We start from the raw sequence: 14,135 nt of genomic DNA, 5'->3' as shown, positions 1-14,135 counted from the left end.
GATCTTAATATATATTGTGAAATAAGTGTTTTAAACAAGATGCAAATCACAGGAGAATGTAAATAAACTAAATATCATCTTACCTCCCTAAGATCTGTGATTGCATCCTCTTTCCAGTGATTAGTTCCATCTAATTGTAAAGTATTTGTTATTTGCTTAACTTGTTCAGCATTGTCAAAGGAAAATTTGGATTGCATCTTTGGTACCAATCTAGCTTCTCCCACAATAACTTTAGCTTTCTTCTTTTTCTTCTTGTCAGCTTCATCATCTGGATAAATTATTGCAAAAAAAAAGGTCAAATACTACAAGTAGCATCTTTGAGTTCAATTTCAAAATATTGATCCAATTAACAACTTATAGTCATTATATTAGAACAGCCCTAACAGGATCTGGAAATAATACTTCAATAATCACTGAAATGTCATACCATCCATAAGCAGCCTGCATAATTCAGCAGCCTCAGCTGCGTCATCTTCTATTTCCTCCTCTGCCTGAGCCAAAGTTGGGTGTCTTCTCATTTTAAGACCCTTAACACCATCTCCCTTATCACGTTTTAAGTCATTGGTACTCTCTTCTCCCTCTTCACACTCCTCAGCATCAAGTAAATTTTCAAGATCTCCCGCGAAAGAATCTAGATCACTATTCCCTTCTAAATCGCTCTCATTTTCATCACCATTTACAGCTGACAGACTTTGAACTTGTCGATCCCAAATCTCCTGGCATTTCTCTCTGGTCTGCTGCTGTAACTGAAGAAAGGACATTCGCTGGCCACGAGCATATTTGCTGATAGTTGTTGGATCAACCTTAACCCCAGATGTTGCTTGCTCACTTGAAAGTTTACGTATCATAGCAATGCGATGCCACCTAGTTTGTTTTGCAATGACTTCGTCAGGAACATTGAACTTAAGAAGAACCTGGATAAGACCATACTTGAGATTAAAAACAGGAACCCTAGGAATTACATATGCAATGCTATTCCATCATTATAATTGCACTCAGAAGTCAACTAGACACTAATAAGACAAACCAGCCAAATGGAGCTGTGGAAAATTAATTTGCAACTTAAGAAACTACATATAAATGCAAGAGAAAAGAAAACAAACTAGTGTTTGGAATAAAATCTGGACGAAATGAAAAAAATACTGAAAATAGAAACAAAGAGAATACCAATAAGCATATATCGCAGAACCAAATTCAGTTTTCAATCTTAGCTCTGAGATTAATGAAAAGGATAAGGGAATGAAGGGCAACCAAATAGGCATTTGTCAAATAATTGTCTATTCATATTCAAGTAAATGAAATACTTGGGAGGCTGGTGCTTGTACATATAACAGTACCTCTTAGATTATTAGAATGTGAATTTGAGCCTAACTCAACCCCAAAAGCTAGCTCAAGGGGTGAGGATTGTCCACTTATATACTCTAACTTGGTTTTATTTTTAGCCGATACCCCTTGTACAGCTTTCGTATTAATATATAATTTTATCTTTGCAGATAAAAAAAAGTAAATGAAATACTTAGAATAATACATTGATGAAAATCAAATATCCCTGGCTTTTCGAGACACCATTTATTGATATAGATATTCATTGAGAGATCAAAACATTTTGCTTCGCAAATTTTCATTTCTATAGTTTACAAAACAAGATTCTCCTCTAATGTCAGCTTTATTTATACCACAATTGAGTACAATATGCAAGGAAAATTTTCACCAGCCAGAAAGTAAAGCCTTTTTTAAAGTCAAGCTCTATAGCTTACATAAATACATACAGTTCAGAACAGATCGCCAAAATACCACACACCTCTCGTGCAGCATCCATGCTTAATCTACGTAGATCAGCATCTGTACCGGTAACAGTAGAACCTCCACGGTTAGCAGCTGCTTTCTTTTTCACCATTGCACTTGACACTGGTGCCTTTGGAGGTGCCCGAGCATAGCTAAAACCCATGCCACGACCAGATGGATCACCAACACCAGTAATTTCCATTCGTTCAATATTTTCCTTACCCTGTCAAAAAAAATTCCACCAAAAGGGGTGAAAAACTCATGATTAATTTAGTCAACTACTAGAAAAAATAACAAACATATACTTATTGCAGTGTAGTCTATGAAGCACCGATAATTCAATTTGGTTTACATATCCAATACTGATACTCTTAGGATTCTTCACCAGTAAGTATCGGTGAAGTATCCAAGCTTTTAAAGCATTTAATGAAAATCCAATACAACAACATCAAACACATTAGTGTATGTATAATATAGAAACATAGAAACATTGTCCTTAATGAACCAAAAATAGAAATTGTTCTCTTTATGAATGATTTCAAGAATAGATATAAATCATAATAATCCCTATCTTCTAAATAGATAACTCCTATTATGAAAAGCAAAAAATAAATAAATAAACAGAGATGTAATACACATACAACAATTCATACAACAATTTGTGCAACATTTTTTATGTCCATCTCTCTTCATGACATCATTTCTTACAAGAAGCAAATTTTTTATGTCCATTTCTCTTCATCACAGCCAATTAATTCCTACACATAGAAGCAAATTATCACTACAATAATTGTAAACGGATGCATGACTTCCATTGATGCATGTTTCTAAATTCAATTATAAGACCTATTTACACTTGCATTCATATTTTATTGGATTCATATGACAGTCAAATGGAAGAATTGCAGCAATTCTAGGCAACTTGTGGATGCAGAACTAATATCTTTCTGGAAAAGTCACTTGCTTCATGCAAATGTCAAGAAGCAATACCATCTTATCAACATAACATAGCAGAAGAGATCACCTTTATAACATACTACAGTGAACTTCTATTTTCTGGTGCATTTTTCAAATTGCAAAATATAAATGAGAGGTCAAAAGATAGAAAGATAAGTTTTTTGCTTTTAAGGGATGGGGGAACAAAGGGGATAAGTCAAATGTTTATCCTTTTGCATTTGCACTTTTCTATTAGATTTTAATGGCTTAATTGCATTTTTAGTCCCTTTAGTTTGGACTCTCTGCGATTTTAGTTCATCAAGTTCTTTTCAGGTAAATTAAGTTCATCTATTTTAAAAATTAAGAAAAAACAACAACAACATGATGCCATTGAACTCAATTAAAGACCAAATTCTTATTATTTTTTATTCAAACATTTGAGGACTAATAATATATTTAAAAGTTTAGAAGTCATAATTTAGTGGGGGTTTTTTTTATAAGATTTTAAGAATTTCATATGATAGATTATGATTTGAAGTGGGAAAAAATTGAGATTTTTTTTACTGATTTTGGGTGAAATTTGATGTTTTAGTTGGTGAGTTTTTCAATGAAAAGGTTTAAAATAATTTAATCAATTACTGAGTAGAAATTTAGAATTTAAGGGTTTTGGTAGTAACAGAAAATTAATAGTAGAACCTAATTTGCTTCATTTTAATTGGCACGAGAAAAAAAAACTTGAGGGGCAAAAATTACACTCAGTCCAAACTAAGTGTAATTAAGTCTATTTTAAAATATTCTTTGTTTATCAAAAAGTTAAAAAAATCATAGAGGGCACTCAATTCTCAAGCCTTGGCACAAGATTCTTAGTGAAAAACAATAGCATGTTTTCAAGCTTCAAGTTCTTGTATAAAATTATAAACAAGTGCAAATGTATGAAGGGCCTACACAAGTCAGTAACTCATTCATGGAGAAATTATACGTTACATCAGACAAGAATGCCTACAATGAGATCATTCTATAGCCGTCGGTTCATCCTTGACAATCAACTATGCTTTCTTTAATTTTTCCTGCCCTATTTTCCTTTTACTTTTAAACCCATTTTCAATTCTACCCTCAAAATAATCAAATGGACATATATTAACAAATTTTCAACACATAACCAGGATAGATGCCAATGTCAAATAAACTCAAAATCAGATTTAACATAGATCACCTGGCTTGTACAAGCAACAAAATTGCTACTCAAGTTCCAAGGAGTAATCTGCAGTTCCCTCTCGATGTGTGATGCAGCAGCCAATGCTATTGCTTCATCAGGAAGACGACTCATTGCAGATGAAATATTAGTGGGGTGTGTTTCAGTTATTCCTAAATGTTTTAGACGGTAGAGGCCAGCTTGCATGCTTTCGTAAGCACAAACCTAAAACAATTTTAAAAAAATGCAAGACAAAGAAGAAATCATATTAAATGAAGCATTATAACAGATACATCTTATAACAAAGAAACAATAAAACATAAGTGCCCAAGATCTGGACAAAGCAATTAATTCACTTTCAAAACATAAATGCATCCCAAGCTAAGCAGCATGTTGATTATAGACCCTCAAACATACAAAATCATAAAAATAATACAACACGAGCATACAAAGTGCATTGAGCATCCAATAAAATGCATTATTGTTAGGCTAAATTACTCCTTTGGTCCCTCTTTGTATTTAATTTTAAGGAACCAAATTGAACCATTTAATCATAGAGGGACCAAATTGAACAAATTAAGTAAAAAGAGGGACAAAAAGAGTAATTTAGCCTTACTGTTTTTTTAAGCCTCATTTTTTCAACAAACCAAAAGCATAGCATCAGGTACTGGGGTTGAGTTTGACCCAAACCCACATTCTAAGACGGTATCAAAGTCTATCCAAGATCCATTAACAAGCCACCCACCATATTATCCACACACCAAGCCCAAAAGTGTTGTGCGTGAAGGGGTGTATTAGGAAAAATCCCAAGTCCCACATTGGCTAGAGATAAGGCCAAGAAAGAGTATATAAGAAAGGGACAACCCTCAACCCATGACCTAGCTTTTGGGGTTGAGTTAGGCCCAAGCCCACATTCTAAGAGAACCTAAAAGAACTTTACAAATCATGCAGTTGAGGGATTAAGTTTTACAATGCAAGTTCCAAACCTCCATAGCATGTTTTAAAGATGATTTATTTTTCTATTAATAGTACATTTCAACAGAATGACATGTTTTAATTTATAAATGAAAAAACTGAATGTCATATGATATAACTTACAAGCTCTGGTGTAACCATTTTTCTCAATTCATCCTCTGACCAAATGCGAAAATTTCGCTTTTTAACCAAAATTGACTGTCCATTTGTTCCCCTCTGTGGTAATAGATATTGAATGAAACATTCAGTATACAGCAAACTTAATCAGAAAAAAAAAAAGATTGTAATGCCAATATAAAATTGTCTTGCCAAAATTTTCATTTTTCTCTCTTTGAAAATAAAGGGCTAGTTTGGTTTGAGAAAATGTTTTTTTTTTTCATTTTCATTCCCTATTTTCAAAAATAATTACAAAAATTTCACCTTGTTTTTACCTTATTTCTTGTTTTCAAAAATCTATACAGAAAACAATACAAACAAGAATTTTGTTATTTTCACTGTTTCCTATGTAAATCTTTGAAAACAATAAACACAGCAAAACAATGTCACTTTTTTTGTAATTATTTGTGAAAGCAAGAAATGAAAACAGAAGACATTTTCATAAACCAAACAAGCCCTAAGGAATTCTATTCAGCATCCATTTGTTACAAATTGCTTGGGTGGCAAGCTTTGTGACTCTCTTATACCTGCAAATTGGCATATTCCTTGATTTTCTTACGGAATGACGCTTCTGACTGGTAAGGAAACTGTGAGAGAAACTCATCAACACGGATATACGGAGGCATATGCCGCTTCTCTGCTGCTTGGAATTCACGGCACATGTGTACCAATAGCCTGTTTATCATGTAATTCTGAAGATTTTTACTTCCAGGTGATAATACCTCCATGAGAGGCTCCTGCAAAGAATATTTAAAAATTATTAGCACACATCAGAATTATAAATTGCACTATTTTTTTCCTGCCATTGTCAAATTTTCAGAGACATAGCTTTCGACTTTGGTAGGCAAATTGCATATGAAACAAGGAAAAGTTAATCAAGATATCAATACCACATGATTATTAGTATAACTACTCAATATATCACATCCATTAAGATTTTACCAAACAATAACTCAAAGATTCAAAAAACTTAAAAAACAATTAACTCAACAAAAAACACTAACAAGAACATACAAACCTGCTGTCCGACAACATTAATTTTATCAATGCGCCTTAATGATAGCTTTCCCTTTGATGAACGAACCAGCAGGTAGTCAGTTAATGGAACTTTATGAGGAAATACGGGTGCTCTATACATATTTGTCTCAAGTGATGACTGAGTGCAACCAGGTTTTAAATCTCCAAGGAAAGGAGATTTATCAGCAGGATCCAGGGAAATAATGTGCCCCAAGCTATTATCTGTGTTGCGTAATAAGGAGCCAGATTGGTCATCTGGTGAGCATTTTTGATAGTATGTACAAAGTCTTGCACCCATTCCAACATTGCTCAAAAGTAAAGGCCTTTCTTCACAATGCCTACAAAGAGAACATATTCAATGCAATTCCCAGAATCCCAGTGGAGTATCCACAATCCTCATTCATTTAGCGAAGTCCGAAGGAGAAACAAAGTAACAAGAGTATCACAATTGCAGACAAGAAATTAACAAACTATTAAAATCAAGTGCTGAAACAACATTGCTCTTGGATGTATTAGATTTGGAGTCATGATAACATGCTTGAGATATATTCTATGCAGAAAAAACATAAATTGCAAGGCTTGCAATAATTTCTGTTTTAAGATGAGGATTAACTATAACACAGTAGGTTAGGAATACAGAAACTGAATGAGAATAGAATGTTTTTATTATTGAATATTGAATATTCAAGGATTTCCAATTTCTACAACCAAGCCACTGCCCAATTCACAAACTGCTAATGAAATTCTAAGCTAATATTAATTCAGTGCTTAATTTTCCTTTTATCTCTTTTCCTCCCTCAATATCTAAAACTATGTAATTTCAACACAAAATAAGAAAATAATGTTGCCCCAATGGAAAGCAAACATATAATAGCAGGATAACAGTTCAGGTCACTTACTCCATCAGAAAAACATGTCCATCTTTTACTGACAGATCAGACTTTTTCTTGAATGCCCCAGGAGGACGCAAGGACTTGTTCTCACCAGGAACCCTTTGTGCTTTTGGCCACAAATGTATCTTTGTACGAACAAGATGTAACAAGGAGTTTGGTTGAACATTTTGTGCAGCAAGTGACTTGTGATCTTCAAGCTCCCTTCCTAAGTAAAATATTTTCACTGTTTCTGATACCTTAAAATCTACCCCCAAAAAAATCTCAGGTCAGTCATACAGAAGAGGAGAAAGTACGCTGAAGACTAGAATAAACTTGCAGCTTAATTATGATACTAATTCCATAACAGAGATAACAAATTTTATTATAGATGAAAAAATTCACAACCTAGCTTTTTGGAAGCTTTTGCTTTAACAGAAGAGAGAGTTTCTTCAGCATCGACATGCAATTTACTCCCCTTGCCACCCAAACTCTTTATAATAATTTTCATGGGTCCTTGTGTTGGCAATTTCCCTTGTTCTTTGACAGCCACCTCATTGTCATGGGGATACCATAATGCTTTTGGCCGGTGAAAATTTGCAATATCTTTACTGCAAAAGAGTGGGTAAGATTATAATGACAGAAAATCCACAATGCACATGTAGACAATACTCACAAATAGATATTAAAATGCCATATAAAGAACTGGCATGGCTCACTTATACACAAATCAATAAAGGTTTTGCAAGAACTTGATAAATGGCATGAGAAATCCAAACATTGTTATAGATAACCAACAGATCAACGAACAAACTAGTCTAATGGTGACTGATTACGAGCAAGCAATGGAATCATTTATTAACAATGAAGACCTTCAGTACAGTTCACATGGGTGGTCACATCTCGGGTAACTTTGCGGTGTTTTATAAATATATACTGTGAACTTAGTCTTGGACAATATGTTAGTATAGAAAATTCTATAATGTACCGGATTAAGCTCGGTGTATCCATTGAATATACTAATTATATTATGAAAAACATTGTGGTACCAACAAAAGTTCACCTACACCAAGACAGATGAATAAATACAATTTTTCCAAAAGAACCTGGTTCGTGAAAAACTGTGGACTCAAGTTATATTCTTCAAGAAAAGTAGAAAGCCCAAAACATTTGGAGATAGAGTGTTCTCCGCATATTAGGTATTATGTAGCCAAACAAACATCAAACAAGCTTGCATGTAAGAATTAACCAGAACTTCATTTAAAAAACACAATATTCTGACTAAGCAAGAATGTCTCAAAAGAGGTTAGACATGCTACAAGGTACAAACCAAAAGTGTTCACCTCCAAACAAATAAATTCATACTTGCTCAATTTCAATTTCATTGTCTGCAGCTTCAGTGCAGGTTGTGAGTGAAAAACTTTGACACCATGAGCTGAGCGTTTTTTGGAATTTGATTTCAGCTGCTGAGAAGTTTTACGGTTTGAATAGTGTTTGTCATTAGCAACATGTCGCCATCCATATTGACTTCCATGCCCTGGTAGCTCAGAAGAATCCCCGCTGATTGATTGTAAAGAACGAGTTAAAATCATAGCCCCAGCATGAAGGCGAAGATGTGTACCATCCTTGCTATCTAAAACTTCAAAGTGCATTTGATCATCCTGAAGATCAAAAATAAGCTTTGGTTTCACCATAGGCTGATCAAGCTCCTCCCATATTATCTTGTCTAACCAGGAGCCCTCCATCATGTCTCTGTTTTGTGATATAACCTTGGTAAAACGCTTTACTTGACCACTTTGATTATGCTCTGATATCTCCGCCTCTCTTCCATCTGCAAGACTAGAACTATCCACTTCAGATCTGGATTCTAGCCTTAGAAGTTGGGGGTGAAATAGACTTCTGGATATTAAATTGGTCTTAGCTCCAAAAGAATCCCATGAGCCAAAGGGCTCCACTTTGACAGGAGAGCTGCACATTAAGACATTATGATCTTTATCCTCCAGTTTCTTCTGAGGCTCCATCTGAATACTCTGGATCCCACTTTCTATTTCTATTTCACTGCCACCAGAAGCTCCCAACTCAGGTCCAGAAATTTCACAGCTTTCAACATTATTATTACTTGGAACTGGAGAATTGCCCCAAAGGATTTCATCTTCCCAGTCTTGCTGATCAAGAGGATAAAAGTTGGCCAACATGAAAGGATGATCTTTCCGTGAATGATCTTCTGCAAAATCCCCTTTCATCGGTTCAGCACTATGGCATGAGTCCTTTGATTGATGATCATCTTTCCTGGCCACTGAGGCATCCGCAAGAAGAAATCCAAATTTTGGAAACTCCAAGTCAACATCATTGCTTTCTGATACATCATTATGAACTACACAAACCTGTTTAGTAAGTGAGAGACTCTGGGAGAAGCCCTTGAGGAATTCCTCTTCATCCTCTTCTATAAAATCATCAATTAAATCCAAAGACTTGTATCTATCTGTAAACACAAGGAAGGGGGGGAGTCAATTAGGGCAGAAGCCATGCTGCAGAAAGATAGCATTCATTTTGCCATTCAAATCAAATCTCACCATTGACAGTTCTAAATTTCATTCACATATTGTATAAATTGTGCAACAACTATTTAAGTTTTCTAACGATACCTCTCCTACAAGACATAATAGACCCTAACACATGGAGACAAAATTCAGGTAAACATTTCCAATCTCCAAGTACCTCTAGGAATAGAATGTCGATGCTCTCTCTTTTCTCCCTTTCTGAGAGGTTCATGAATGCCAAAGATTTCAGAGAAACGTAAAATTGTCACACCATCTTCCACACATAAAACAGGCAATGGCATAGCCATAGACCTTTTCGGAACTTCAGGGCTTTCCTGTTTGTTTCATCAATTAAGACATTAACATGTCAATAGAAAGTCAACCATGAAAAGATTATAATCATATCAACAATAATTATCATCAATGTTAGAGAAATATATGTTAGTGTCCATTACTAATTGGCAGGGATTGTAGCAGGGTACTACACCTACAGTACACATGTACTAAACCTGCAATTGTGCATATTTCAAGTAGCAACCAAGCTTTTCCCCCCCAGGCAGGGTTGGATACAAGGATCAAACAGTGATGCAAACCCACAGGCACCACTCACAATATAACAAAGGAAAACAGAGAAAAACAAATAGAGAAGAATAGAGCAATATAGTAGTGAGTGATTATTGATAATAGAAAAGAAACAATGCAGTAGGGTAACACCTACTACACCCAGAGCTGCGCTCAGTATTTAGAGAATAGATAATTCTCTGACCTCACCAAAATGGTTCACTCACAACAATGATGATACCCTCTCTCTCCTCTAACGAACCTATAACAAACATCCCCACTCACCTCTCAATTTTCCTTCTCTCTCTCTACCACCTCATCACTCCCTTTCTGCCTTCTATTTGTCCTCAAACTTTCCACACCTTGGGCTTAACTCTTTGATCACCTAAGCCCACATCACCTTTTAAGGCCCTATCACTACCACCCTCTTGAGAAACAGACTTGCCCACAAGGCTGAGTCCAGGGAATTGCCGTGAAATTAGAGCCTCATCCTCCCAAGTAGCCTCTTCAATAGCCTTACTTTTCCAATGGATCAACAGTTGCTACACAGAGTCACCCCCTTGCATAACCGTGCGAGTATCCAGCACTGTTAAAGGCTCCCAAACAGCACTCGGGTCACAGTCCAACTCTTTAGGCAGCTCACTCTCCACTTGATATTCCCCACCGCCTTCTTAAGCAAAGACACATGAAATACGGGATGAATGCGGGAAGACACCAGTACTTTAAGCCTGTAAGCTACAGGTCCAATTCGTTCTATCACCTGAAAAGGACCATAGTAACGTGGAGCCAATTTGGGATTAATTCTGGCCCCAACCAACTGCTGCACATGAGGCCGAAGCTTCAGAAACACCCACTCACCGATCACAAACTGCCTATCTTGGCGATGACCATCAGCCAAACTCATCATTCTAGTCTGAGTACATACTAAATGATGCTTTAACTGACGCAAACACTTGTCGCGATCAGTTAAATCCCGCTGAACAGCGTGCACCTTAACCTCTCCTGGCAAAAATCGAGTAATAATAGGTGGTTGTCTCCCATAGACAATCTCAAAAGGAGTAGTATTTGTGGAAGCATGGAAAGCTGTATTATACCAAAATTCCGCCCATGGAATCCACACCATCCAAGCCCTGGGTTGATCAGAAATAAAACACCTCAGAAATGTCTCCAAACAACGATTCACCACCTCCATTTGCGGGTGATATGCCATGCTCAACTTCAAGTGAGTCCCTTGCAACTTGAACAACTCTTGCCAAAAGTTGCTAACAAAAATAGGATCCCGATCACTCACAATGGAATGTGGAATTCCATGTAAACGGATCACCTCCTTCGTAAAAATATCAGCCAACGTCTTTGCTGAATAGAGTTGCTTCAAAGGACTGAAATGGGCATATTTTGATTAACGGTCAACTACAACAAAAATAGTCTCATATCCTTTGGACTTAGGGAGTCTCGTGATGAAATCCATCGAAAGATCCTCCCAAACCAATGAAGGAATAGGCAGCGGCTGCATGAGGCCTGCAGGGGAACGAGCCACATATTTTTGTCTCTGACAAATGTCACATTCCTGGACAAACATTTGAATACTCTTCTTCATCCCTACCCAGTACAAATTGGCAACCAGCCGTCGGTATGTTCAATAAAACCCAGAATGTCCCCCTTGGGGAGTAGAATGAAATTCATACAGCAAAATGGGGATCCAAACAAAATCTGCAGATAAAACTAACCGGTCTTCATAATACAGCACCCCATTGCGATAAGAAAAACCGGGTTTAGTAGGCAGGCCTTCCTTCAAATCAGCAATAATCTTTTGTAACATGGCATCCCTGTGGACCTCATCAATCACCTCTTTATTGCCTTCCCATTCGGGGTAATGCACCATTGACTCAAAAGCCATTGAATCATGCATACGAGAAAGTGCATCAACACCTTTATTCTTCAACCCGGGCTTGTACAAGATGTCAAAACAGTACCCCAACAATTTGGCTGTCCAATTTTGTTGATCCATAGTAGTCACCCTTTGCAAAAGCAGCTGCCTTAAACTTTTCTAATCAGTACATACAGTAAATTTACGATCCAATAGATAAGGCCGCCAGTGTTGAATCGATAATGCCACAGCCATCAACTCTTTTTCATAGGCTGATTTACTCAAATTTCGATCCCCTAAGGCTTTACTGGCATATGCAATTGGGCGCCCCTGCTACAGTAAAATCGCCCCTAAACCATTTCCCAAAGCATCGCTTTCAATGAAGAATTCCTGAGTGAAATCGAGCAAAGCAAGAACTGGTGCTGTAGTTACTTTTTCCTTAAGAACATCAAAAGCCTGTTGCTCATTCCGACCCCATTTAAAACCTTCTTTCTTAGTCACTTCCGTGAGGGGCTTGGCCAACTTCCCATAATCCCTCCCGTAAGTCCTAGGAACCCACGAACCCCTTTTACAGTTTTTGGAACAGGCCAATTAAGTACACAACTCACTTTAGCAGGATTCATTGCCACACCTTCATGTGAAATGATGTGACCCAAATACTCAACCGATAACTGTGCAAAAGAACATTTCTTTTTATTGGCTACTAATCTCTCTTCACACAAAACTGAAAGCACTGGACCGCAGGTGAGACATGTGAGCTGTCCAAGTAGAGCTGTACACCAAGATATCATCAAAAAACACCAGAACAAACTTACGCAACATTGGCTTGAAAACTGCATTCATAAGAGCTTGAAACGTGGATGGAGCGTTCATCATACCAAAGGGCATTACGAGGTACTCATAATGACCCTCATGCGTTCGAAAAACAGCTTTATGAATGTCCTCTGGATGCATCGTCACTTGGTGATAGCCCGATTTCAAATCAATTTTAGAAAAAAATTTGGCACCATGCAATTCATCTAAGAGTTCATCTATGACTGAAATAGGGAACTTGTCGGGGATGGTTACCTTATTAAGAGCACGGTAGTCCACACACATGCGCCATGTGTCATCCTTCTTCTTGACCAAGATCACGGGACTAGAAAAAGCACTCTAGCTGTGACGAATAATTCCCGTTTGCAGCATGTCCTGCACCTGCTTTTTGATTTCATTCTTATGGTGATGGGAATAACGAGAAGGGCGTACATTTACTGGTCCCTGACCCTCAAGTAAATGAATCACATGCTCTTGGTTTCGTTTGGGAGGTAGACCTCTAGGCTCTTGAAAAACAGCACCAAAAACAGATAACTTCCCGTTTTCTGGATTTGGCATTTTCCCCATCTGCACCTTAGATGCCATGAAGAAACCCTCACTTCCCAGTTTGGGCTTAGCCAATAAGCTCTGCAGGGCTGAACATGGGAGATTCTCCTTGCCTTTTCCCTGAAGTTCAATCCACTGGTTATTGAACTTGAAACACGTCACCTACTTAGACCAGTCAATCCACATTCCACCTATTTCATTTAGCCAAGCCATCCCTAACACAACATCCAACCCATCCAAATCAAAAAGCATTGCATCAATATTCATTTGCATTTGACCAATTTCGATCAAGATCCTTTTACACTCTCCTTGAGTTTTGGCTTTGAAACCATCGCCTAATTTGATATGCAAAGGAGCTGTAGCCTTAACACTCCACCCCATGGCTTTCACTAGCTTATGAGATATGAAATTATGAGTGGCACCACTGTCAACCAACACGAGAATAGGCACCCCTTGGATCTTACCTCTTAGTTTCATAGTTTCAAAACTGTTTGATTGAGCTGCTACCAAACCAAACAGACTCATCACACTCATTTCTCCCTCTTCATCTTCCTCTTCGACATCCTACACCTCTCTATCATCCCCCTCATCTTCCTCCGTGATCATAATGCGCAGATGGCACCTATTTCATTAGCCAAGCCATCCCTAACACAACATCCAACCCATCCAAATCAAAAAGCATTGCATCAATATTCATCTGCATTTGACCAATTTTGATCAAGATCCTTTTACACTCTCCTTCAGTTTTGGCTTTGAAACCATCCCCTAATTTGATATGCAAAGGAGTTGTAGCCTCAACACTCCACCCCATGGCTTTCACTAGCTTATGAGATATGAAATTATGAGTGGCACCACTGTCAACCAACACGAGAATAGGC

General features: G+C 37.1%; 1 protein-coding gene across 3 annotated transcripts in view; it reads right to left on the bottom strand.

Moving 5' to 3' along the window:
- LOC100783866 (transcription initiation factor TFIID subunit 1) overlaps nucleotides 1-14,135 on the bottom strand; it is a 42,349-nt gene that overhangs the window by 17,221 nt on the left and 10,993 nt on the right. For all 3 annotated transcript variants that reach the window (XM_006578319.3, XM_006578320.3, XM_014774648.2), the window contains 11 exons: nucleotides 9,649-9,805; nucleotides 8,296-9,412; nucleotides 7,339-7,541; nucleotides 6,961-7,198; nucleotides 6,063-6,399; nucleotides 5,572-5,781; nucleotides 5,012-5,104; nucleotides 3,935-4,138; nucleotides 1,802-2,008; nucleotides 428-914; nucleotides 84-268 (listed from right to left, as the gene is read on the bottom strand). In XM_006578319.3, the coding sequence (XP_006578382.1) occupies nucleotides 84-268; nucleotides 428-914; nucleotides 1,802-2,008; nucleotides 3,935-4,138; nucleotides 5,012-5,104; nucleotides 5,572-5,781; nucleotides 6,063-6,399; nucleotides 6,961-7,198; nucleotides 7,339-7,541; nucleotides 8,296-9,412; nucleotides 9,649-9,805 (3,438 nt within the window). The remainder of the gene's footprint in view (nucleotides 1-83; nucleotides 269-427; nucleotides 915-1,801; nucleotides 2,009-3,934; nucleotides 4,139-5,011; nucleotides 5,105-5,571; nucleotides 5,782-6,062; nucleotides 6,400-6,960; nucleotides 7,199-7,338; nucleotides 7,542-8,295; nucleotides 9,413-9,648; nucleotides 9,806-14,135) is intronic.

This window comes from Glycine max, chromosome 4 (assembly GCF_000004515.6).
Source record: "Glycine max cultivar Williams 82 chromosome 4, Glycine_max_v4.0, whole genome shotgun sequence".
Classification (NCBI taxonomy): Eukaryota; Viridiplantae; Streptophyta; class Magnoliopsida; order Fabales; family Fabaceae; genus Glycine; species Glycine max.
Note: the sequence above shows the minus strand (reverse complement) of the source record. Positions and strands in the feature narration are given on the sequence as shown.